Here is a 25,870-nt window from a genome sequence, read left to right as displayed (position 1 = left end):
AATTTTCAAGTTTTTACTTATTTACACGCATAAATTAGTGGATACCTGTCTCACAGCCACTGTTCTCAAACTCAAGACAAGTCGACGCACTGTGTGACCTCACATGCACTTTGAACTCCGGGTAAATTTCTGTGTCTGCCTCCCCCCCTCTTCTCGACGTCTATCTCATAAACAATTAGGGTCAGTCACGGCAGTTGATATACAGAAGTAGAATACTGAAAAACTTGCCACAAGTTACAGCTTATGAATAGCAACGTAATCTGTACAACTCAGAACAGTCCATTGGGACATGTGTCTTCGGTTATTATGCATGCGGCTTTTCCATCCTTGCCTGTGCGAGAGTCTATACCAATAATAGCCTAAAAAGGGAAAGACACCAGGGATTGTCGACAGTCTAGCCAAGACCGACTTCCTCAGTCCTGTTCTAGCTTAGTCCCTGATCAAATATCAATGGAAACGAGTCAACGTATCACTTACTTTATGGTCTAGTAGCAGTATACATCCGACATAATGTAACACTGAAATGTCACTTTGTTCTCCTTGCTTTTGCGTGACTTTTGTCCTTCAACGCGATGATTGACAAGCGAGAGCTTGCAGATTTTTTTTCAGTCCAGGTTAACAACCTAGGTTGTTAACCGATCAGAGAATTTACACAGAAGAGTACAAATAGGTCATTGCAAAGCCGGCATTATGAATAAATTTCCTAAAGCGTTATAGATCGCTTAGATCGTGCTGTTTAGTACATTTTCGCCCAAATTTCAGTTTTCGTCTTTTCAGAAGTCATTGATCTAATCACGGTCCCTCCACAACGTGATCTAATATCAAAACTTCGAAAATTGGGTCATTCTCCTAAGTTTCACGGCAATTCCTGGGTCGAAAGTATCATTTGAACTCTTGTTGTCACCCGCTAGCCGACAAATTTTGTTTGAATACGGTCATGGCATGTTAATATTGTTACTGCAAAGTGACATATTAGAGTCGTCGTACGGTTGTCGTACTTCGACCCCTTTGAAGGAACAATATCGTGCACCATGCACCAACGTATCGCTGTGTACAGTCATTATCAGTCGAATTCCGCCTGTCTTCATCACGGAGCACTTTTTAAGGTAAAAGGTGGAGTCGATGCCAGAATGTCAAGCTTCTCACATAATATAGTTGCGAATGTGCAATGAACCGATCTCAAAATATCCTCGGTTTCCAAGAGTTCTTTGAATAAGACCCATTAAAGACTGAAAAAGTGTATAAAACAGTCATAAGTCAAAGGTGGCATGTAATTTGAAAGTTTTAACATTATTCTAGCTTTCCCGCCATTTTCAAAAACTAATCATGTGACAGAGAAAATAAAGATTATGACAACAAATTGTCGGCCATCGTGTGTAGTGCATTCAAGTAAATGGTATCATGCTTGTTTCTTGGATGATCACGATGTGTATGTGCGCGTAATACTGCATTTTTATTCTTGTCAGTGGGGCGCCATTTTATTTTATTTTATTGTATTATTTACCTTGTTAAAACGTGCAGACATGATCCTAATCAGCGAGCAGTGATACTTCTATACACGCCCTTCAGTTAGCACATTTACATGAACCAACTTTGGTTTGAAAATAAAATCATGAAAATAATGCATGAAATTCGCAGCTATTGGGGCTCGGGTAAAAATAAGTAGACAGGAAATGTAATAAAAAATGTGAAAATAAAGACGTACCGTTTGACTTCATCCTGGTCGCATTACTTTTTGAGAAGGTTCACATTTAATGTTCAGGGCTGATTAAGGCTGAAGCAGTGTAGATTTCCAAAACATTGCTTTATAAATGGTTTAGACGTATAGGAAAAAACGTATGGTCTCTAACCGAGCAGTTGAGGTGCATAATAATATATTTATCAGCTATAGACAGGCGATATCATGCAAGAATCTAGACCTACTTTAGGCTGCGTTCACAAAAAACAAAAAAACAAAAACAAAAACGATTGGGGGAGGGGCTGGAGGAATTCAGGGGGATTTGAACATTTTGGGGGTAGTAGAGGGGGACTTGAAATTTTGCACTACCTGTAGGGGGACTTTTTTTGGTTCCCTTTTATGTTTAACATTTTCCAATTCCAAGTTTTTTAGGTAATTTAATGAAAAATGAATACCAGTTTTATGTCATCCAAATGTTGTAATGTTAGTAATAATTTAACAGAATCTAGAACCATTTTGTCACATTCCGTGACTTTTATCTCGAAAAAATCTAAAAATGTGTGATTTGTCGTAAAAAAAATCAAACTTGAGCCTATAGTGACAGGGCAGAAGTTGCAACCGTAGATGATTTTTGCAATATTTCTATGCAATATATCAACTACAGTTTCTTGTTGTCTCCCTACAGCATGCTCAAACACACTGTGTTCAGTTTGTCGACAAAGCCTGTATATATAAATAGGTATTAGGTGATAGTTTAGATAGAGTCCAGACTTACAGTCAGTTGTCAGTGATACAAATGCATGGTACACATACACAGGCTGTGATAGCAAGCTGAATACTGGACAGTTTAACATGCTGTGGGGAGTAGAACAAGAACGCAGTTGTATAAACTGAACAAAAATATTGTCAAAATTATAAAAGTTAATACAGCTACTGCCTAAGGGCAACTGTCACTATCAGATACTGCCCTGCTACTGTAGTGTCACTGTCACTGCATACCTGAACAGTGACAGAGATAGCTCTAACTCTGATGTACATGGTAGTTGAAGAAGAGTTTGTGTCAAATGACGCTCATGACAGTGAAACATTACTGAACAAGATCAGGCCAGAGAGCAACACATGGAAGAACACATGGAAAATTTTTGAATTCTGGCATATGAGAATAATCAAATATTAAAGAAAAAAGATGGGGTCACCATGCTTGATTTTCTAAATTTTCACATTCTTGTCATAAAATAATACAAAAGTAAAACTTTGAACAGTAAAGACGAAATGAAAAAATATATGACTAAATGGAATTATTTATTTTTTAACCAAATTTGCAATTATTACACCCAAAATTTCAGAGATGAAAACATTTATTTGATGGAATATTTTAACCTTCCAGTATTGTCAATTTTGAATAGCATCTAATTCATATATGTCTTGTACTTTTGAAACAAATTTTTGGTAGGTTACTGTGCTCAGTTTTTGACAATATGGCAATTAGCCAGAATTCACAATTTGCCTACTCTTTCATGATCGTCATTTTGTATGCTCTTTGGCAGGAGCAATTGACCTGGCCAGAGTTGGATTAACTCAAGTTGGCTTAGACCAATAATCCAAAAAGTTAACTGATGTGTTTAAAGAACACGCCTTGGGAAAATGACTATAGAAAGTGCTAATAACAGGTAGTGTTGAACATTTGTGAGCAGAACGGCGCAATACGTGTTTATTATTTCTGCGCGCACATACTTTACAAATATGCGGGCCTGTGATAGTTGGGGGAACTTGAAAAATTTTGATCATATAGAGGGGGGTGGCATTTGAAATTTTTTTAGGGTATTGAGGGGGCATCTGAAAAAAAAATTCAATCGCGATTCCTCCAGCTCCCCTCCCTTAATCGTTATTTATTATTACGCCCATATTTACTGGAACGATGTTCAAAATTTGTCAAATAAAAATGCAGTCACGAAAAAAATCAAATTAGAGATTCTTCTTCATAATGCCAGGTGGATAAGTTGGATAGAACTTGCATAGTGTCACAACCTTTGCCTCCTTTGTACCTGTTGTTCTGTATTGTTTAGAAATGCTAGTTTCACCTGGTGTTCATCACTTACGTTAAACCATAAGAAGTCAAGTCTCTGGGGCATGTAGGGAAAATATCACGCTTTACATCCAATAAAGACAACAGATACCACATATTTCTAAAACAAACCACGACCTCAATTTTAATACATACTACAAATTTTGTAATATCAACCATCAGACACTGTAAATATGCATGCGCTCGCAGTTCCGATTGTCTCACATTTGTGATATTCTATCTATAGTGCATTTCACTTGTGGATGAGTCCTGAATCCTGTGAATGAATCCTTGAAAGTCTGTGATGGGTATCAAATACAGGAAACAAAACGGTCGTCACACGGCCTTTTTGATCGGATCATTAAAAAAACGGGGTGTATATATGACATAGGGATTAAGATATGTACCGACTTTCAATGAAATCGCTCCTGGCATCGCTGATAAATTTACGTGAACGGACGCAAAGTCGTCAAATACAGAAAACAAAATGGCCGCCAAGCGGCCATATTGGATCATATCACATAACAAATCGACGTGCATATGTACGACATAGGTAATAATCCTTGTATAAAGTTTCGAAGAAATCGCTCCAGTCATCGCTGAGCTATCTGCGTGAACAGATACCGACGTACAGACGGATGCACGGACGCACGGTCATGACCAAACATATGTCTCCCCAGACGGCGTCCGTTGGGACTAAAAACTAATGTAGTGAATGTGATAAAATCGAGTAACCGCAACCGTTTATTTTTTCATCATTTGTCACAAGTAGGCGATTAATAATCATCAATTTAGATTTGGAAAATTGTCGCTTGTTCAACGGCTCAATGTCATCGTCAGTCTTGCAATCCAGTCAGTGTTATCATAAAGTACCGCTTGACAGCTGTACTACTATGCATGTGAAACTGCTAATTTTTAGCCACCAGTATTTTGTCACCAGAGGAAATCTTATAAAATAGAGATAAGCTCGGTACAGTTTCTGCAATATTTCACTCATGTTAAGTGAAATCGTTTGAATTTGCAAAAAATAAAACTCAAAGGGGGAGAGGGGTCCAGTTGTCGGGCTCGTGCTGAAGAATATATATGCCACGGAATTATCTTAGAAGCTTTGCAATTAAGCTGTTCAGAGCGCTAGCAGAAACTTTTATTTAAATCTCGCTCCTCCAGTATGATAGTCACCGATGCATGAATAGGGTGCAATTTTGTCACTTCTGTCGCTTGAGGCCGCCCTTTTCCAGGTCTATGAAAAGCCTCAAAAGGCTACCAGGTGTCATCATTACCTTTCCGAGCTGCTTATGGAGGTTCCATATAACCAAGCGCGCCTTTGGACAGACAGTGTAACTCTCAAACTTGTACAGAACTTGTTGGTCTACCACGTGATGGGGTCGCTCACTTAAAAGCTCGTGGAGTAACTAATTTTGGCGGGCTTCTATTGGTGAAAATCGAAAAATTCATTTTCCCTTACAGAGTCAAAACAGGAATAATAGTGGCCATTTTGAATTTCTTGTTTCTGTAATTATTTAGCAGTTTGTTTCTCTAGTACCTAATTTTCGAATGTAAGGTGTCCTCGATGGCAATTCTTGATTTCAAAGGGAATGATTTCAACTTCACTCAAGAAGAATTGAAACAAAAGTTCCAGTCTTCAATTTCGAGCTACCTTAAAATTCTAAACGTGTGCCCAGCTGGTAGGGAGCAACGTTTGCCAGTTTGTCTATGGTAAGTGAACACTGAATTTTGTAGACTGCAACAGGAAATGTTTCTAATACAGACTGCAGAAAGTAAGCAGGTGGAAAACAAGACAATTTTTAAAGAAATGTGACAAGTGCAAGATATGCAAATCTCGTCATCTGAAAAATAGAGGATCGCGTCATTCATAGAAACCCAGCAAACAAATTTGAAAGATGTCCATCCATTTTAACGTTTTTTGAATAGCCAGTGAACGTGAATCGACCAATTCGCAATCCTTCGAAGCAATCTGAAAGAAGTCGTCACTTTTAAAGAAAATATTCCAGCTGTGAAATTAGTCAGTTTAGAGAGGTTTTGCAGAAGCTGACAACATATATCCAGTTCTTTCGAGAAAGTCAAACTAGGTTATACCCTGAAGCCTGCAAATGATATATCCTAGTAAAAGACTGTATTAAAAGTTTTAGATGCATAGTAATAGTCTAAGCTCCTTCAGAGAAATCGAAAATTAGCCATCCGACGAATAAACATATTTACACATCAATTTGACAAGAGAAGCTGTTCAACATTTTCCACGATCAAGTATCAATTTTCACACCAAGTACCCCACGTGATACATGCAGACATTCTGAAATGTTCGTGACAGACGAACAAATATTCCAAAGCACTCAAGATGCAAATGTTTGTTAATGGCAGCTCATTTTAAAGGAGTTTCAAAAACAGTTTCATAAACCTCGCTTACAAAATCTTATGCCGCACCACTATTGTTGTAAAGCTGTGAACGGTTTGTTTTTAAGAAAAAGCGCCAAACTGTAAAAACCGAAGGCTATGCTATAGGATGGATTACAACCTTTTAAGCTCCAAGATTTTGAACATCGATGAATACAAGGGACAGACATTTGTTTCGGGTATTATGAATACCACATAATTACTTTCTATTTATTTGCACTTTTCGCAAAATTTCTTAATTTCTAAATTCGGAATAAAAATCATATCTGTTGTATATTTATGTAATATACTAAGCATGACCAGTCATGGATAGCTGAGCTGCCAGTGTTCATCTCATTGGCTTACACACAGTTTGAATGTTCAACGTGGTGGCAACGAAAAACTGCTACATCTGAGTACACCGAAGAAAGACGAGTTTCTACAATCGGTAAACTTTCAAGATGTTGGCAGCCTGAAGGAAGTCTTTTTCTAACTTAGAAGACTTCTAAGTGGAGGAAGCTGGGGGATCAGTCTTGGAGGATGACGTTCGGGATGTGAAGACTTCAACTACTATCACTAAAGACAGTAGAGTAATCGGAGTTGTTCAAAACGGTGAAGACATCAGAACGTCCAAACATCAGTGTCGATACCGGATTGGATCTAACCTTGACCATGAGGCTTTGTAGAGACCCAATGCACTGTGTTCAAGACGTCAGGCGAGTCCTGGAATTAAGCAGCTGGCAGCTTTCTTCCATCAAATCTGTCAACTTGGAGTCATCGCTTGACAGCATAGCCGACCAAATGTGGTGAGAAGATGGAAAAGCAACGCTTCAATGGGGCATGGAAGATAGAATATTCCAATCTGCAGAATCCCACCACGTCCACATATCGCCATGTCTGGCGTGTAAGACGATAGCTGTCGAAGAAGATGGACAGGGGGCTCAGCAGATTCTGCACAAGACGGGTGCTTCTTTTCCTGCCTTGTATATTTTCCATGTAGCAAAACATGCCGCCCTGAAAATAAAAATACAAAATCAATAATTAAGATGGTGGTCATAATTCATGTTGAATGCAACAACATTTGATTGAGGAGAACTTTCGTTGCCTTAAAAACTAGGCGAAACAAGGTAGGTTTGTCCGCCTTAGGGAAAAAAAGTTAAACAACCCCCTAATTCTTGATTACATCATAATGGTCGCGTTTGGAAAATTAAAGACTGGAAATGGAAAAGCAACCATTCGCGTTCTTTAGAACAATCAATGATACATATTGTGGATTCTTTTCTGAGATATTTGCTCTTTACTAATTCTTTTTACGCCAAGCGATGATATGAAAGCTTCAAACATTTGAAATGGTCCGAAAATCTGTCAAGGTTCCAAGACAAGATTGACCTTTTTAAGCTAACAATTCTCCAGTGGTTCAATAAGCTCAAAACCCCCGTAAATTATATATTTTCGAAAGGCCTAGATATAAGGGGACATTTTGGTTTCAATAGTGTCACCATTGTTTGCATAACTATCACGAGACAGGTAATTTCCATGGCCTTTCAAAAATCGGTTTTTGAAATTTTAATAATAAAAATTGATATTGTACTATTAATGTCCATGCAAACAAATGAAATACACAACCAAATGATAGTACAGGAACTTCAAGGTATTAGTTTGATGTGAAGATTTTCAAAATTTGAGCATATCATAGACCCATTTTCTCGAGGGTCTATGACATACTTTTAACTGAACTTATTTATTGTGGGTTGCTTTTCAAATTCTACCCGCCCAAAAGATAAAAGCGTCTGAAATTTGACAGATTAAAGTAGACAATTTTAACACATCGTAAACTTAGATTTAGATACCTTCAGTAGAAATGCAGGACAGACATGCAGATGGAATGACTTCCTCAAGGCCCCTTCCTAAGATTTCAGCTTTCCCTCCTGGGTTTTGTATGGTGGGTTTTGAATTGATGCTACCTTTAAGGTACAACGCTGCTTGGGGACAGATAGTCGAACTCTCAAATTTTTACAATTCTTTTCTGATAAGCTCTTGGAGAAAAAAAATTCACCGTCTCAGTTTTTCAAATATCCAAAATTAACTTGTTCGCTATAGAAACAAATGTTAACATACGAATAAGGCCCATTTTTAATTTCAAATATCGCATAATGTTGTGTAATTTGTTTGATAGTTCCAATTTTTGCATGGTGACCCCTATTTGTATTTTTGATTTAATAAGATAATAGTTGAAAGTTTCATTCGGGAAAGTTAGTCTTTCACTTTCGAGGCGCATACTTCCTAAAACTAACCGAATCCTACTTTTCAATACTGTCTAGGTCGGATTTCATGCCATTCGTTTCTGATACGGAGGCGGAAAGAAATCGCACATTTTACTATATCTAATAAACGTTTTAATACTTACAGGTTTCAGGACTCGCTTGACTTCCCGAACATAGTCCAATGGGTCTTTTACCTTGCACATGACCAAAGTAGACACAACAGTGTCGACACTGTTGTCTGGAATGTCTTTTAGATCTTCACCGTTTTCAAGAATTTCCATTACTCTGGTGCCATAGGGATGGTAGATAAACTCTCCACATCCACCAACACCAACCTCTAGGATAGTCAGCTCTCCAGCTGTCTTCGTTTTGAGGTCTCCCAACTTAGATAGCAACTTTCTTCTCATCTTGCAATTGTACCAATTGCAGAAACTGTCATCCATTACAGGCGGTGTACAAAGACGTAGCAGTTTTACAAACACCACGTCGACCACTGCTATGCAGGCCAGTATGATGAATACGTGCAGCTCAGCTTGCCATGACTGGGCCAGCACCGCGACGATAAGGCCGGGATACATTTTGGACACTAGCTTTCTTGTCTTCTTAGCGATCAAGAGTATCTCAATAATCTTCGGCGGGCTTCCTGGTGTGCGAAAGTTTAAGTTTGAAATGTGAATATTGAGTAGTTTATTTGCATACTGAAACGATGCTTTTTATTATCCTGCGATGCTGTGAGCAGGTGCAACCAACCAATCAACCATTTCAAGAAAATGATCACAATGGTAAACATACTATTCAAATCCTCTTAGAAATTGTGAGCTCAATTTGCCGCTCGTGCAAAGTTTTTTTGTGATTGGTCCCTTTCGCACTGTTAAAATCTGTTCATTTGTTTAACAGGTGTAGATCCATGATCAATGTTTTATCCTCTGACGCGTTGCGGGTCTGACCTGATCATGCCCGTCATGCAGTGCAAGGAGAACAATCTATGACGACTTGCCTGGAGTTGATGATGAGTAGAGTCTTGAATACCGGCATTTCACTTGACAGTAAAAATCTAGATTTAGCCATTTGTGCGTGCACACAAATGCTACCCACCAGCCTATTTAAAAAAAATCGTAAGCAAGACTATGATTGCTGTTTTTAAAATGTATCTTGACAATTTCACAAAATGAAATTTCAAGGAAGGAACGAACTGGCAGTGTTTATCTGGTTTGCCACAAAGATTTAAAAGGAATGCCAGGGTAGTCTCATAATACTGCCCTCAAGCGGACCAACTAGTGTAGCTGTCCTTGCTTTAGAATTGCTTTTTTGTCACTTTGCCTTGGTGGAGGTTTTGAGCCGGAACAATTTGAGATCGAACGTAAGCCTGATATAATCATCCTGATGCAGACAGCAATTTGCAAGAGATTATTTCTGCAACGAGCAAAGAAAGATGTGCAACAGAAAGTAAGACCCGTCTTGTGCTGCAAAGTTGAGAACGAAAACCGTCGTAAGTCTATGGACGGCTTGCAGCTTACCTCAAGATATAGGCGTAATGCAATTGGTTGTGTGGTTTACGCATCTGTAAAAGAAACCGAAAGACTGCTTTTAGAATGTAACATGAAGAAATGGACCAATCACAGAAAACCTTGGAAGAAAGCTGCAGGCAGCTATAAATTTCTATGGTGGTTAGAGAAAGTGCTTGTGGTATGGACAAACGGGCCTCCAGATGCTAAAGCAATTCAACGGGAGAGTAGGCATACCTCAATAAAGTTCTTTAAATAAACGAAATGTAAAATACATAAAATCACTGAAAATCATCATACATCATGTGTCTGGATCCGTATTGCTATTTCCTATCGTTTAGAAAGTAGAGATAAGAAGTTTAATTACGAATCGTCTTTTCACTGTAACCGGAACTCTTTGCAGTATAGCATTGGAATTATTGAACATTCCAAGTTCACTGCAAACAAGAAACAATCGTTTGCTGAAAGAACTTGGCCAAGCCAAGAGAAACATCTCATCTCAAAGAGCTGCAGACCAGCATCGAAGCTGCCATTGCTATTTGACTCTCTTTGATAACAACTTCAGCAACCTAGTGTAACTGTTGAAATTTCATCTCACAACCTGCCACTTTGTTGGAAAGCGTCAAAGTTCGCGACCCATTCCCCAAGGCTCTATAGTGCGTACAACAACTAAGTGTTCATTGACATGAAGTGCTTTCTTACACAAAGTGACCGAGTGATAAAGTCTGTCATTCTGCTGCGAGACTCGGATTTCTCTCTCATGCATGTCAGCCAGTGACAGTAGGAGTGACAGTGATCGTACGTTGATTTATTATAGTGACAAGGAAAATCCCACAAGCTTAAGCGGCTATTAAAGAAAGTGAAAGACTTAAATTTTTGCTCTAACTTTCCTCAGGAATCTTTCAATCATTCTCTTTCAAAATCAAGAATAAAAAAAGGGGGTCACCGCGCAAATTTTGGTACTAGAGAAACAAATTACCCGAGATTTACCGATATTAGAAATTCAAAATGGCCGCCATCCCTGTGTTAACTCTATGAAGAAAAATAAAAATTTTCGAATTTCGAAAAAACTAAGCCGTTGAAAAGTTTTCTTTCACTGAAAGCTTTAAAATGAACCCCCACATGTGGTATATCAGAAGAGAATTGTAATAGTTTGAAAGTCCGAGTGTCTGTCTCCGAGGTGCATTCTACCTTAACAAATCACAATACTAATAACAATGGGGGCTGTCAGAAAATAATGAAATAACCAACTATTCCAGTACCAGTACATATTTTCTGAGTGCCCCAAGAACGCATTATCATATAAATTTTGCTGACTTCCAGAATTTTTGCCTAATTTGCAAATAGAATCTTCAACTTAAATTTGTCTGGCGGGGTTAATTTGCCATGCCCAGCTCCGAGTTGACCAGTTGTTCATAAGATAACGGCCGACGCATTGGCAACACTTACCGCAATAATAATACTAGCACAACAACAACAACATGATAGATAATAAAGACACCGATAATAAACCATTCTGATGCCGGAGGATCAGAATACTGCGGCCACCTTACATACCGTAAATAAAGATTTCTATGTCTTGTGATGTCTTGTGATTTACTCTTGTCTACCCTCCACCTGACCGGTTTGAGTATGAAAATAGCCAAGTGACGCGAAATGCAACGTTTCGGTTAGTATACCAATGAAGTAGAGTAATTTATGGAACCAGCTCTGCGTGCAGGGAAAGACAAATAAGTGACGTCGGGACTGATCGAAAAGAGGGGATGATGAAGAGAGAGAGAGTTACTGAGCCGAGGCTGGAAAAGAATCCTTACATATTGTTCCGCGCTGTTAGGAGCAGAATATTTGAGTGGTGGCAAGTTTGTCACAATTCTCAACACGGAACAGTCTTTCCCTTGACACTTTGATTTGTCCTAGATTCACAGCAAACACAGGCACAAACACGCCTGTGTCCTTCTCACGGCATCGTATTCTTATCAGATTTGACCCCGTGTTCGTCAGGATGTCAAGGAGGGCCAATAGCCACTGTATACAAGCCGCACTACGAATACAACTGATGGGCGTCGCGAGGTACGATATTTCATATGGACATTGTTATTTCAAGGTAAGCCCATTCAATTTCCTCAACTTTTATTGGTTTCGTGTCATAAATCGCATCGATGATCACTGCAGCTATCTCTATTGTCTGCAGGCGACTAGGCTATAATTTACGGATGTTTATCCAAAATCTGCAAAGCATGACTCAACCAAAAGAAGCATTATCCGTTTTGTCACTAAGTACTAGTGACTCCACCACATACACCTCATCGTCCGTTTCTTCCCTCCAACCTCTGAGTGAAGTTCGAACACACGCGTACATTTGCTTGAAATAGAGTGTTAGAAATTTGATGTTACTATTAGCACGACCTGGATTTATAAACTTGTCTGCCAGAGAAACGTGAGTTCAAATGACCTTGGCATGCTTTCAGAAATGTTTGTTTTTGTTTTTGTTTGTGACAAATAACATTTCTTCTCTTTGTGGGAAATGTCAACAGGTATTTGTACAGTCAGGTTGGAGGACTGGTACAGACTGGTGTCCACCCACTGTGAGTCTCCAATTCCCTCTTATTACTAGGTGAGTTGTAGCTTTGAAACTTTATTTCGTTTTTTTCACAAAGAAGTATGACCGCCAACGGAGGGAGGGAAACTAGATACTGGGTTTGTAGCGGAATTAGGGTGCTCTGAATGTCCTGTTTGGTCGTTGTAAGCTATGCGGTAGCGTTTTGGATCCTGATGGCCTTAGTTCAATATCTCAGGGACAGACCTGTCAACTGACAACACTCCTGAGTTGACATAAACAGGGATTTTACTTGAGAAGGTACCATGAGTGTATTGAGAGTATCATAGGTGTGGATTTGACACATCTGATCCATTTACAATACTTTTGTGCGGTGAATTAAGTCGAGGATGTGAAATTATCCTCTGCATCTAATTTTTCTCAATGTGTAATTAGCGTTTATACAATCAAGTTTTGTATTGCGAGTAAATGTATATCTAGTATATCTTTTCATACATAAGCTTATGAAGTTCTGCCTTAGAGTATGTATGTATGTATGTATGTATGTATGTATGTATGTATGTATGTATGTATGTATGTATGTATGTATGTATGTATGTATGTATGTATGTATGTATGTACGTATGTATGTACGTACGTACGTACGTACGTACATACGTATGTATGTATGTATGTATGTATGTATGTATGTATGTATGTATGTATGTATGTATGTATGTATGTATGTATGTATGTATGTATGTATGTATGTATGTATGTATGTATGTATGTATGTATGTATGTGTCTGCCAATTCACATTCCATCAGTTCATAAGCAAGATATCTACTAAATCAAATAATATCATTTTTATGTTATTAAGGCCTCAAGTTTTTTCTCACAAAGAATAGGCAAAAAAGGAAAAAAAGATTGTTCAGTAGAGGTAACTTGTTCAGAAATAATTTTTTTTACTAAAACCCAGAAGAAGTGTCGCCCTGGTCACAATACTCAGCTGTCATTGTCTAAACGCGTTACCTTGTAACATTATTAATGGCATCCTTCGATGGGTTGCTTTCTTATTGGATGGTTGTAGAATCATGGTGGCATTAATTCAATTTTTTATTTGCATAAGGTACATGTTTATACCAAACCTGGAGCTGACGAAGAACACGTGCAAGCCTTTTAGAACAGCGTCGTTTTATCAGTTTTTATTACATAGAGGTCAGCGAAGTTATCATCGTCATTGACCGGTCAGTTTACCTACATGTATATACCTGTCCAGATATTCTACAACTACACCAATAGCAAGGAAACTCGTAATCCCCTTCTCTCCGTCTCTCTGTCTCTCTGTCTGTCTCTGTCTCTGTCTCTCTGTCTCTGTCTCTCTGTCTCTCTGTCTGTCTGTCTTTCTCATTTCATTGATCGGAATTTTTGAGTAGTTTCAACACTATTCTTCTTTTTAGATTTTTTACTCGCAGAAAGCCAAGTGACAATAGTTTAGTCTGTGCTCGGTCAACGGCTGTGCCATCGTTGCGCCTGTTACCTGCAGCTGGTCCAAAAGATGTTGCAATACGATGATGTCCTTCGGTATATTCTCGGGGACTTTGGAACTTATCAGAAGTTCTGTTTCTTCATGCTGGGGCTGACTTCCTTGGCTCCGGTGATGCAGTCCTTCGCGCCGGTGTACATTCAAGCCTACACCGATCATTGGTGCCTGGTTCCCGCCGCAGAGAACATCACCCAGCAGCTGTGCAATGATACTCTGACCGCGGAATGCGAGGAGTTGGTGAAGAACCTCACCTTGCCCAGGGAGAGCATGGAGGACCTCTGCGGGACGACACTCGGGTTCAGTCAATGTGAGCGATTCAACGTTGGACTTGATGAGTTGTTTCATCCGTCAGCGCCGAGTTTGTACACGAATAAAACAACAAGTTGTGACCATGGGTGGGTTTACGACACCTCGCAGTATAAATCAACGGTCAACCAGCAGGTAGGTCATGTAAGGTAAGACTAAGGTCAAAGATTAAATAGATAACGAATGCAAAGAGAAAGAGACGTCCCATTGATGAAGATAGTGCATTCGATGCATGGTTAAAGGTATACTGTCACCTGTTCCAATTTTTCCATAATTACCATGGAAAGAGAAAATCTAACCAATCACAGATTTTAAGCGGGTGGCCGCTTTTTAAAAACAGCGCCCTCACATGGGCATTTTGAAATCCAAGGAATGCCCCTTTGACCATATATGGGCATATTTAGATTATAGGTGACAGTATACCTATAAGCTGTAGGGGTAATTCTTAACAGGCGAAAGATTTCCTTCTCTTTCCACGAGACGGGAAAACATTTAAAATATCATGAAATTTCTTTGTTTCATTGTTTGCATTTAGCATTTTGATTATTTCTAGCTTGATTATGAACAATTTTATGCAGACCAGATGTAGATTGTTGCTGCATTCAACCGCGTTTTGCTTCGAGGGTTTTGCTTTCATAAAGAAATAATGAAAGCACAGACCCTCCATTTTGGAGGGTCTATGATAAAAGCGATATTCACACAGTACATTATTGTCAAATTCCAGTTTGACTTGGTCTGCGATCGGTTCTATTTGGATGCATTGTCAACATCTGTCTATATGTCGGGCAACCTGATTGGAGGAGTCATATATGGCGTTATTATGGATAAGTAAGCTATAATTATATTTCGTTATAAACCTTCCTCTGTATCCGTGGACGGAGAGCACAATAACATTGGTGCGGTGTCAGATAATTTTGGGTGTTATTGAGCGCTATTTGACCTGTGACCCCACTCAATACCAACAGTTTTATGTAACACTGGGGAAACCAGACAAGTTCACTTTTTTGAAAACATCATGTCAGCTTTTCCCCACACAGATTTAGACGTGGTGGCTATGGCCTATTTGGTCGAAATCGGCCACACCCAACACGTCTATTAAAATTCATGAGTTTACTTTCCTTGTTTACGCACACATTTATATGCATTGGAAATCTGGGAAATGGTTGACAACTCCCATATGTGGGCAGTGAATTAAGAGTACGCTTTGTCAGGCGTGAGACAGTTACGATTCCGAATAAAGCAAGACAATTTTTTTGGTTTCACAAATTTCCCTTCAAATACGACACAGTTCATTGAACAGGGAAAACTATGCAGAACTAGCAAAGCCATTTGTAACAACATTCAAAACACAGTGAGCAGGTAATCACCAAGTACACAAAGCTTGCCGTTCAGTATGGAGGTACTAGCTCCGCTCCTGGCTCCATGATCGTAGCGAGCGACAAAACATGAAGGTAGAAGAGAACTTTTCTACCTCCATGGACTAACGTATACGCGTGACCGAAAAATAACACCACAGAGGTTATTTCTGGTATTTACTTAAAGTAATTTTCTGTTATGCATGATGTCAACCGATGTGCGATGGTTAGTTGTTTTATTACCCTTCCGGAGGGTAAATGAATCAAGAGTGTTCGGCTATAACTAAGCCGTAGACATATACACGGGAGAGAGGACCTGCGCGCGTGTGGGCATCGGAGTACAGTAGTCAAGACCTTTTTTTATTGTACATGTAGTCTTTGATGCTGGCAAAATTTACAGCCACCTAAGTCTGTGTACAGTGATTTGTGTTCATCCACTATGTTTCCCTCCATTGTGGTGAAGAGTAAAGTAGTGAACGGAACAGGTTAACAGCTCCACACAGCATCGTACCTATGGTGCACCAACTTCGTTGACAATAGCCAACGGTGACTGGAAAACACCGAGAGTAGCCTAACCTGACCTTTCCTATATAAACGTCTTTATTTTTCTGAAGTACACGGCAATGTTGCTTTCCACTACCCAACCGTTTAATAGGGGTGATCAAGAGGGCCAGAACAGCCAATTTTGACCAATGAGTTTCAAGAATCTGGAAAAAGGTGCTAAAAGCGTGCGATAGATATATTGACGAGATAAACATTGAGAACAGTAGGATTAAGATATGTGTGGCTGGTCCAACCTGTTCAGTTTCTGTGTGGGGAAAAGTTGGAATGATATGCACCTAACGACCATGTAGTCACCTGGTGAGCAATGGCCAACCCAAAAGCTTTGAATGTGAAATAGTCCTGCCGAACTACAATATTTCTGTAAAAGACTAAGATCTGCACATATTTCGGTTGACTTGCAGTGTTTTGGTCACCTTTATGAATTGTGCCCCAGTCAATTTTTTGCCAAACTGTTGGTGAGAAACTGTAGCCAATGAATTGTGATGTGCATTTGATCCAAATTTATCAACAAAAATTACAGAAAAATTCATAAAAATTGGTAAAATGTTGCACTGAAATTTCGATGGGAAAAATTACAGCATCCAAAGGGTTAAAAAGCTCACATCCACAACCCAGTCAGCCAATTTATTTTTCCATCCAAACATGCAACACTAAACTACAACCTTTAATATGTATATCAAGATATGAAAAGTAGTATTATATTTACATTCTAGTTGTTTTTGATAGTTCAATTTTGATGTCACGACTGTAGCAGTGACCCAACCGATCTTTTTGCTACAGTCGAAGATGTCACACTCGTTACTTTGACAACACCTCCCTCAAATCTTATTGCACATGACTCTTTGTTTCCGTCTCTTTCTCATGAATAGTCTCTCTATGTCTCTGCCTGTCTGTGTCAGTCTCTCTCTCTGTCTTTCTCTCCCTCTGTCAGTCGTCTTTTTTGCAAATCTGTCTGTCTCTGTTTCTGTATCTCTACCCCCTTTTTTGTATGTAAAGCTAAGCTATCACACTCTTATTTCAGATTTGGTCGCATGCCAGGTTTAATGCTCGCCTTCACATTGATGATTATCTTCGGTGTAATTCAAGCCTTTGCCGTGAACTATGCCATGTTTGTAGTGATTCGCTTTCTCCTCTCCGTGGCGTCTTATTCCGTATACATGGCTGGATTTATCATAGGTAAGGTCCGCATCCCTGCATCAGTTACTGACGTGACAAGGCTGTTTGGCGTAGTATTTTCGTAAACACACTCGCACACATACATACATACATACATACATACATACATACATACATACATACATACATACATACATACATACATACATACATACATACATACATACATACATACATACATGCATACGTGCATACATACATACATACATACATACATACATACATACATACATACATACATACATACATACATACATACATACATACATACATACATACATACATACATACATATATACATACATACATACATACATACATACATTTATGCACTACGAGAGACTTGCAGACGTGACCTTTCACCCAGTAACTTTCCTAGTCTCCCAATTCACATTTTCTCGTGTACCTATAATCCAGGTTCGTGCTACCTGACCTTTATTTGGCTACCTTGCCCTCTGTGTCAGTTTGCTCGACGTTTTATTGCTACTGCTACTGGTACAGATTTCGCCCATATCTTGCTGATCACTACTTTGCAGTCTTCAACATGTTTTTCGTTACTATACAATTTTGATGATTATATTGTAGGGTTTTACATCTGAGATAGCGCTTACAACAGCAATAAAAGACGAAATACCTCTTATGATGACAGATAAGCGATATAGAGTTTGAACATGTTGCAACCTGGGCGTGATTTCAATCACGCCTAATCAGTCAATCCGCGTTTGAATGAATGGAAGAATGAATGAGTAAGTGAGTGAGTGAGTGAATGAATGAATGAATGAATGAATGAATGAATGAATGAATGAATGAGTGAGTGAGTGAATGAATGAATGAATGAATGAATTGAAAATGAAAATCTTCACAGGTCAATTTTAGGGAGACGCTTTGATGCCAATTGCATTATCAGGAAAGACAAGCACCTTCGATCTATTTTCCATGCATGGTTTAAATTGGCGGATATATAACGTCAGTTTGCACATGATTTCAATACGCTGTAGAAAACTCTACTACCAAGTGTTACTAGATTATCATATCTATGTCATGTCTTTGCTTTGTGTAGAAACATAGATAAACATGTTGTAAAGGCCTTGGTCGCGAAAAAGGGACGGGAAACGATAAGAGTATTCGGTGGCTAACTAATAGCTAACGCTTAGAAAACCGGTGATATCCTTTCTGGGACATTAGATGCCGTAATAAACATTATTTGATATTATATCATACCAGTATATTGATGGCGCAAATACTGCGATCTGATTGGTCGAGATGCGAAAACAACTATGGTATATTCGCGATATACCACGGCTGGCAAACGCTCGACGGGCTCTCGGCAAGAGCAAATATCTTTTTTGACGTTCCATGCCAGAATTTCAATAGAATTTTATGATATAATAGCAATAAATCACACCCAGCGACGGTATACCACGAGATTTTGACCAGTTCACTTCATATATGTACTCGCTATCGCTCGTGCATAAATGTCATGGACTACTGGTCAAAATCTCGTGGTATACCGTCGCTGGGTGTGCTTTCTTGCCTACACATCAGATTGACGTTCGAATTAAAGGGCCATAACTTATCACGTTGAGATGCCTGGACCGTTTAACAATCAAATGCCGCCATGTTGATCGTGCTAAAACCTCCGTTTGATGTATCTGGCTCGTTTTCCAAAGTCCGATTTGAGTAAACAAACATACATATATAGAGAACATTTGACACGTTTTACAACGTTCGCTGAACATACAGTCATCAAACCCAGATCAAAGCTACGCTCAATTTATTGATTTAATACATTACAGCCTCTCCATAATGTTAATCAGTAACTATTGCAAGCGTTCCACGAGATGAAATTGACCCTCAAATAAAGGTGCAAAATGAAGCTACACTCGCCAGCCGTTTAATGAATATAGCCTGGAGGAACAACTGAATAAAAGTGCTAAATCACACGAGATCTTGCGGAACAAGTCGCTGGATTACTTCGATGTTAATTTTAACGTCAGTATGTTTTAATTCTTTATTCACAGCTACCGAATACATTGGCCCTAGTAAACGTACCATCGCCGGCATGGTGTACCCAATGTTCTACAGCGTTGGGTACATGTTGTTGACCCTCTACGCCTACTTCATCCGGGAATGGTGGATACTGCAGCTGGTCATCACAGTTCCAAATGTTCTGTTCCTGACTTACTGGTGGTAATGATAAATTTGTACTGAATCCAAACAGAATGGAAATTCGACTGATTGCGTAGGGGATCAGTGTTTTGGCTTTGTTTGCTTATCGTTTTACCTTACTTTGATATGCTTTGAGTTATTGGTTCCCACAGTAATTATAGCACAAGAAGGAGTATAACAGAACCATCGAACTATTATGAAGTGATAAACCGACAGTCTGATGGTCAAATTTGTTGAAATTTCATAAGATTTGTTGATGTAAGAGTAAGCATGAGATGAACTTGCTAAGTTAGGTCATTAAGGAGTTCTACGGTAGACAGGGAGAATGTTGTTTCGAAATATGACTCTTTAATTCCTGAAAAGATGAGACAACATTCCTGAATTTGAATTATAGTTATTCGGCGGCTTACTTTGGGTCAATCTTGATGGGTGTACCATGCTAGCAGGGTACGCTTTTCCGGACACCGGGTACCACCACTAGAAAGTGTTTCAAGATCACCCTACTGTTATTGTCATTTTCTACTTGTTCCTTAGACCTGTTATAATGTCTTTTTAACACTGATCGTTGAACCTGTTTTAATGTCTAACTTCCACGCGATAACATGAGCAATAGGCAGCTTTTACCGTTTAAGACGTGAAAGAACGTAACTTTTCAATTTGGCGATAAATGAATGACCACTGGCATGATTGCACTGTTACAAATATCCGGGTCATGATACCCGATCACATAGCGGAGAACTCCAATACACAATGACGTCATTACTATCGGAGATCCCTGACCTATTTGCACGCCATGCTAAAAGTGCACTCAGAATCACGCCATTTACGACACTCAAGTTAATGTTGCAGATACATTGTATGATGTGGAGAACCTTCATAATGATTACGTCACACTTGGTGGAGAATACAGGGCTCCGACGATATGCTTAATACAGGAAAATCCTAGCAATAGTCAGTTTGTGTAAATCAAGTATAACGTCACACTTGGTGGAGAATCCAGGGCTCCGACGATATCCTTAATGCGGGAAAATCCTAGCAATAGTCAGTTTGTTTAAATTAGCTGTGCATGAAAGGTCATCACCTGTCAATACCTTGACATTGAAAGACGTGCAAAACATTAATTTTTAAAAGTGGTAAAGTTTTAAAGACGTGGTAAAGTTTTTAAATTAACCCTTTGAATATTCCGGCATCCTCGTAATTATTCTGCTTTTCCATCACCAATTCAGGATTATTCCCGAATCACCCAGATGGCTTCTTTCTGTTGGAAAAGACGAAGAAGCGGAGATAGTCATCCGAAAATGTGCGAAGATCAATAAGGTGGAAGTACCAGTTAATCTTTTCGATGGCACATGGGTACCGGCTATGAATGAGAAGGTATAATGGACTTTTTGTCACATGTTAACACCTCATGTATAATTCCATTATCGTGATTTACTTAGACGTAGTCGCATGACATGTTGAAAAAAGTGACAAAACATGGAGTAGGAGAGTCTTCTCCCTTGGTTGAGGTGATCTCGACCACTGCGGCTGGGTGAATGAACCTACATGTAAGTTTAATGACCATCTTTTGTGCGCATAGCATATTGTAGTGCACTGATTACCTAGAAAGAACGCGCTGGAACTCCGCGTACGTTACATAATTCCGGTTAAATTAGACGAATGGGAGGAAAATAGAATACGGACGATTGGGTAACGGACCAGGGACGAATGTCGTTGTGTATGGAGAGGTCCGAGACGATGATGAAATAGAATGCTCTGATGATGTATCACAGGGTGAATAGTGGCACTTCTACGGTTTAATATGCATTTAATTCCATAGAGCAAAGACAACATCTCAAGCGAAGAAAGTGACATTTCCGACAGTCATAGCTCCCTTGATTTGGTTCGACTGCCCAACATGAGAAAGAAGTCTTTGATAATGTTTTATATCTGGTAAGGTTGTCTCTATATGTAGATCTTTTTTGTAACATTTAACGATAAAACGCTTCCCAAAATAGTGTTAGACAAATTTTAATCGAACCGTCCATATTGTTTCTAATGGCAATATACCTTGCAAATATTAAATTTAAATGTATGCGTAGCGCATTGTATGAAAGCGTGCCAATTCCATGTGTTGTTATTGTATAATCTGACTTCATATGGTAACCTGAACAACAGTGTAACAATAAAACTATAATTTTTTTTTCAATCGCACGACAGAAAAATGTAGCCGTTTTTTGGTATAGAATGATATGAACGTCCCAAAGATAAGTTTTCATGTTTTGTTTAATTATTCTGTATTTCATGTGACATTTCAGTTGTTACTATGCTTTTGCTCCCTTGGAGAAATGTGCTCGGTGAACGGGATTTGCTTTCAAAGTTGATATCCGAGTGACCTAAAAGAACAAACAAAGACACGACGAATCCCGGAGATATATGTTTAATCTCTCTTGTTTTAGTTTAGTGCTCTTGAGACAATTTTTCCCTTTCAGGACTATAAACAGTCTCGTGTACTTCGGCATCTCATACAACACCTCTGCGTTGGCCGGGGATGACTACATCAACGCATTTCTCTCCGCTTTGGTCGAGATTCCTGCATACGCCATCGGCATCTGGATGATGGACTTTCGCTACCTCGGACGCAGATGGTCTCTATGTATCACCATGACATTAAGTGGAGTAGCGTGTATGTGCACTGCCTTGATTCCGGCCTGTAAGTAATGCCACATTTGGTAATGGACTCATTGCAGGAACATTGCACAAAAACACTTCAAAAACGACATTACTCAGTTCACACTCGAATCTAGGAGGATGAACTGGATGGTGGGGGCTGGAATTGTGCATGCTACCTTTCGATTGAGGGCGCCCTACTAGTTGCTTAATTGCGTAACATTTTTCATAGTCACTCAAAATGTTACCCACATTGTTGTTCTATTCACAATATCTATTGTATTTGTTCGCATGCTTCATCTTCTTCGTTGCGCGTGACGTAGTCTGGCAGAGACCCTGCGATTCGCGTTCTTCCCTGTTGGAACATGCGCGCGTCCTTCAGAGACGCGACGCGAATCCCAGGGTCTGGACGTTCTTGCAAGCGACCGGTCGGATTTCTGCCTGATCCGGGTACTTTATATAACTCCACACATCCGTTAATCAAAACAAAAATGTCAGGTAGCATAGCCAAATAAAATGAAAATGAAAAATAAAAACATACCGCGTATATAGTTCTACCCGCTACTAGTATATATTCTCTCCGCCCAGTTATATATTTTTCTTTTGACGTCACTACCCTTATGAATATTCATATACTTGCAAGAACGGACAGTCGCTGTGTCTGGCAGCGCGTGCTCACAGCTGCACAGCCTTCGAACAGCCCATCGCGGCGCGCGCACAAAACAAGGCACAGCGACTGTGGAGAGTCTACGCGTGACGCGACCCTCAATTGATGGCATAAACTAATTATTCTAGTAAGCGTTTTCTCTTCATCAATGACAGGTGGACCTTTTGCCTGGATCGAGATAACATCCGCGATGATTGGAAAGTTTGCCATCACTTCCTCCTACGGTATGATTTATGTCTACGCATTGGAATTGTTCCCGACTCCGGTGAGGTCAGTGTTAAATCGAGCGAGAAAATAAATGAAAATACATAAAATAAATAAATAATAAAATAATAAATAATAAAATATTATTAGCAATACATAAAGACATATATAATAGAATTAGATGAATAACTACATAATAAATAAATAAATACCTAATAAATAAATAAATAAATAAATAAATAAATAAATAAATAAATAATTAAATCACGGCAATACGGTAACAGATGAAGTCACAAGAGTAGTGGCTAATGAGACACAAGGAGTTAACACAGATTGTAGGATAAGGCTGAGGCAGGCTATAATCAGACACTTTAATCGCTCGTGTATATATATCGTGAACTGGTCAAAATCTCATGGAATAGCGTCGCTAGGTGTGGTGTATTGTTATCATATCGTAACAATATATTGAAATTCTGGTAATGAACGTCAAAACAGGATTTTCCTGTTGCGGAGAGCTCGTTCGTGTGCCTGCCGTGCTATATCATTAATATACGATGGTTCTTTGAATGTCTCGACCAATCAGATCGCTGTATTTGCGCCATCAATATACTGGTATGATATAATGTTCAATAACTTTTGTTGGTGGACATATAACTCTGCTGATACTCGCAGCCATGTTCGGAAGCCTCTAAGCCTGTAAGAAAGTATGTGATGATAGTCTCGGTTGGTTTACTAGTATTCCTCAACTCTATCTTTCGTTTCAGGTCCATCGGTATAGGATTGTGTTCTATGTTTTCATGTATTGGAGGCATACTGGCTCCTCAGGCGTTATTATTCGGTGACCTTTGGAAACCGCTTCCGTTCCTAGTGTTCGGAGTCACCTCGATCATCGCCGGCATTCTGACGTTACCACTTCCGGAAACAAGGAGGGAGAAACTACCAGAGACCATGGAGGAGGGAGAGCAGTTTGGAAAGTAGGCACTTCTTAGCCGTTGAGGGCGCTCATTTATATATATATATATATATATATATATATATATATATATATATATATATATATATATATATATATATATATGTATATATTATCATTTCAAATACATCAAGAAGGACCGAAACCAGTATGCAGTGTACATGTAATAACATCGGTCCTTTAATTATCATGGTTTTTACGATGAAAAAAAGGGAAAAACGAATACTGGCAATATTCCAGTTGCAAAGGTGAAAGTTCATAGATCAAAAGCAAAAGTTTGTGTGTTTGCAATTTATCATCTCACTCGTCCTTTCTTGCTGTTCGTATTATGTGCCACACTGTATAGGTCTGCGATGTAACGCCCATGCACATGAAGAATAGCGCCTCAGGCATGCTTATTGATGTTTTCAAAGTTTGTCAACTCGTACTTTTTTAATTCTCAGGAAAGCTCCCAAACCAGAAGAGGCTATAAATGGAATCGGAAATGGTGAATTGTCGAGGCTTTGAATCTCAAAACGCGTCAGTGATTCGTGCTGCTCACAGCAAAACATCTTTTCTTTAATTCTGCAGTAGTCAACGGAAAGATCAAGAGAGTTCAATTACGTTACTTTAATGGCATTAGGTCTTGCATTTGACTTTAAAGCTATAGTATGAAAGTTACTCAGTAACAACAAAATTTATGTATTCCCATATATAGTAAAATAGACTCGTCAACCATTTTTACCTTCGAAATGTCGGTCGCATCACACAGTTTGGTGCCATAACAGCCAACAATTTTGTGGTTTGTAAAGCGAAAACTAATATTGGCTACTTTCAAGTCAGGTGACCGAATTTCTATAAGTGTGTCGAATTTTATCGTAAACATTTTTGAAGATTTTTTCAAACGTGTCTCGTATTGTCCATTTATTTGCTGTAGAATATCACACATTATAGAGATCAAAGTGTTCCTGAAATACTTATTCAATTCTTCCTGATATCTATGCAAGAAATGTCAATGTAAAGGTAATATTTGGAAAAAACGACGAAAGCAGACTAACTACACGATTACTCTGAAATTGAATTCCTAAAAGAAGTCTCTTCGACTCTGCTCATTCGAACCTTTCGTCGAGAAAAATAGCAAGGCGACATTAATGCACTATGAAGGATAAATAATCTTCACGGGCATTCGTGTCAAGTGCCAGTAATCCTTAGCACAAAATTAGATGGAGGAGTTAAAGATAGCTTTCTGCTGCGCGGTATTTTTCAACAATGTAGAATATTAACGAGCATTATAAATCAAGCCCTGAAATATATTAGGAACATACCATTCATTGAATGGAACTATATATACATTCATCTGTTGTGCAAATAGGAATTGCATATATGTCACATTTATCTGCGTTTGCTTTTTAATTTTTTTGTCAACCGGTAAGCATCGTTTTGTGTACGAGTCTCCTTACAAGCAAAATGTGTTTGTATACTTCGGAAGGATACCTTCTTTCACATATACAAGTTTATGGTAACCCGGATCCATTTTTTAGTTAAAACTTGAATGCTGTCTGCTCTTGAACTCCTTGAATATTATTGTATCATACTTAGCGAATCTTGAAACTTTATGTGTATTTTGTATGTTTTATATTATATATCCTTAGGTCCCTGCGTACAATATTTCAATTCAACTTTACCAATGAACTTACATGGTATACATTTAAAAGTATATATTTGACACCATACGATTTTTATGCCTTCAATCAACTGGCGTTTTATGAAATAAGTACAAGTTTATGAACGATTTCTACTACTCTGACTAACTGAAATAAAAGATAGTAATAGTTTACTAAA

At 38.8% G+C, this 25,870-nt stretch overlaps 2 protein-coding genes across 3 annotated transcripts; one reads left to right on the top strand and one right to left on the bottom strand.

Moving 5' to 3' along the window:
* Positions 1–6,331: 6,331 nt before the first annotated feature.
* On the bottom strand, positions 6,332–9,053 carry LOC139142072 (thiol S-methyltransferase TMT1A-like). The gene is made up of 2 exons (XM_070711865.1): positions 8,542–9,053; positions 6,332–7,148 (listed from the first exon to the last, which is right to left on the bottom strand). The coding sequence occupies exons 1-2, from the start codon at positions 8,974–8,976 to the stop codon at positions 6,909–6,911; spliced, it is 675 nt and encodes a 224-aa protein (XP_070567966.1). The 5' UTR covers positions 8,977–9,053; the 3' UTR covers positions 6,332–6,908.
* Positions 9,054–11,583: 2,530 nt separating this feature from the next.
* On the top strand, positions 11,584–25,870 carry LOC139142071 (organic cation transporter protein-like). 2 transcript variants are annotated; one of them, XM_070711864.1, is made up of 12 exons: positions 11,584–12,007; positions 12,438–12,517; positions 13,901–14,427; positions 15,017–15,120; positions 17,233–17,387; positions 19,409–19,577; positions 20,783–20,930; positions 21,376–21,488; positions 22,028–22,248; positions 23,028–23,142; positions 23,841–24,050; positions 24,493–25,870. In XM_070711864.1, the coding sequence occupies exons 3-12, from the start codon at positions 13,999–14,001 to the stop codon at positions 24,554–24,556; spliced, it is 1,728 nt and encodes a 575-aa protein (XP_070567965.1). In that variant the 5' UTR covers positions 11,584–12,007; positions 12,438–12,517; positions 13,901–13,998; the 3' UTR covers positions 24,557–25,870. The 2 variants fall into 2 exon arrangements, with proteins under 2 accessions (XP_070567965.1, XP_070567964.1); XM_070711863.1 differs by lacking the exon at positions 11,584–12,007 and adding an exon at positions 12,050–12,340.

This window comes from Ptychodera flava, chromosome 10 (assembly GCF_041260155.1).
Source record: "Ptychodera flava strain L36383 chromosome 10, AS_Pfla_20210202, whole genome shotgun sequence".
NCBI lineage: Eukaryota > Metazoa > Hemichordata > Enteropneusta > Ptychoderidae > Ptychodera > Ptychodera flava.
The sequence above is the reverse complement of the archived record's forward strand: the minus strand, read 5'-3'. Positions and strand labels throughout refer to the sequence as shown.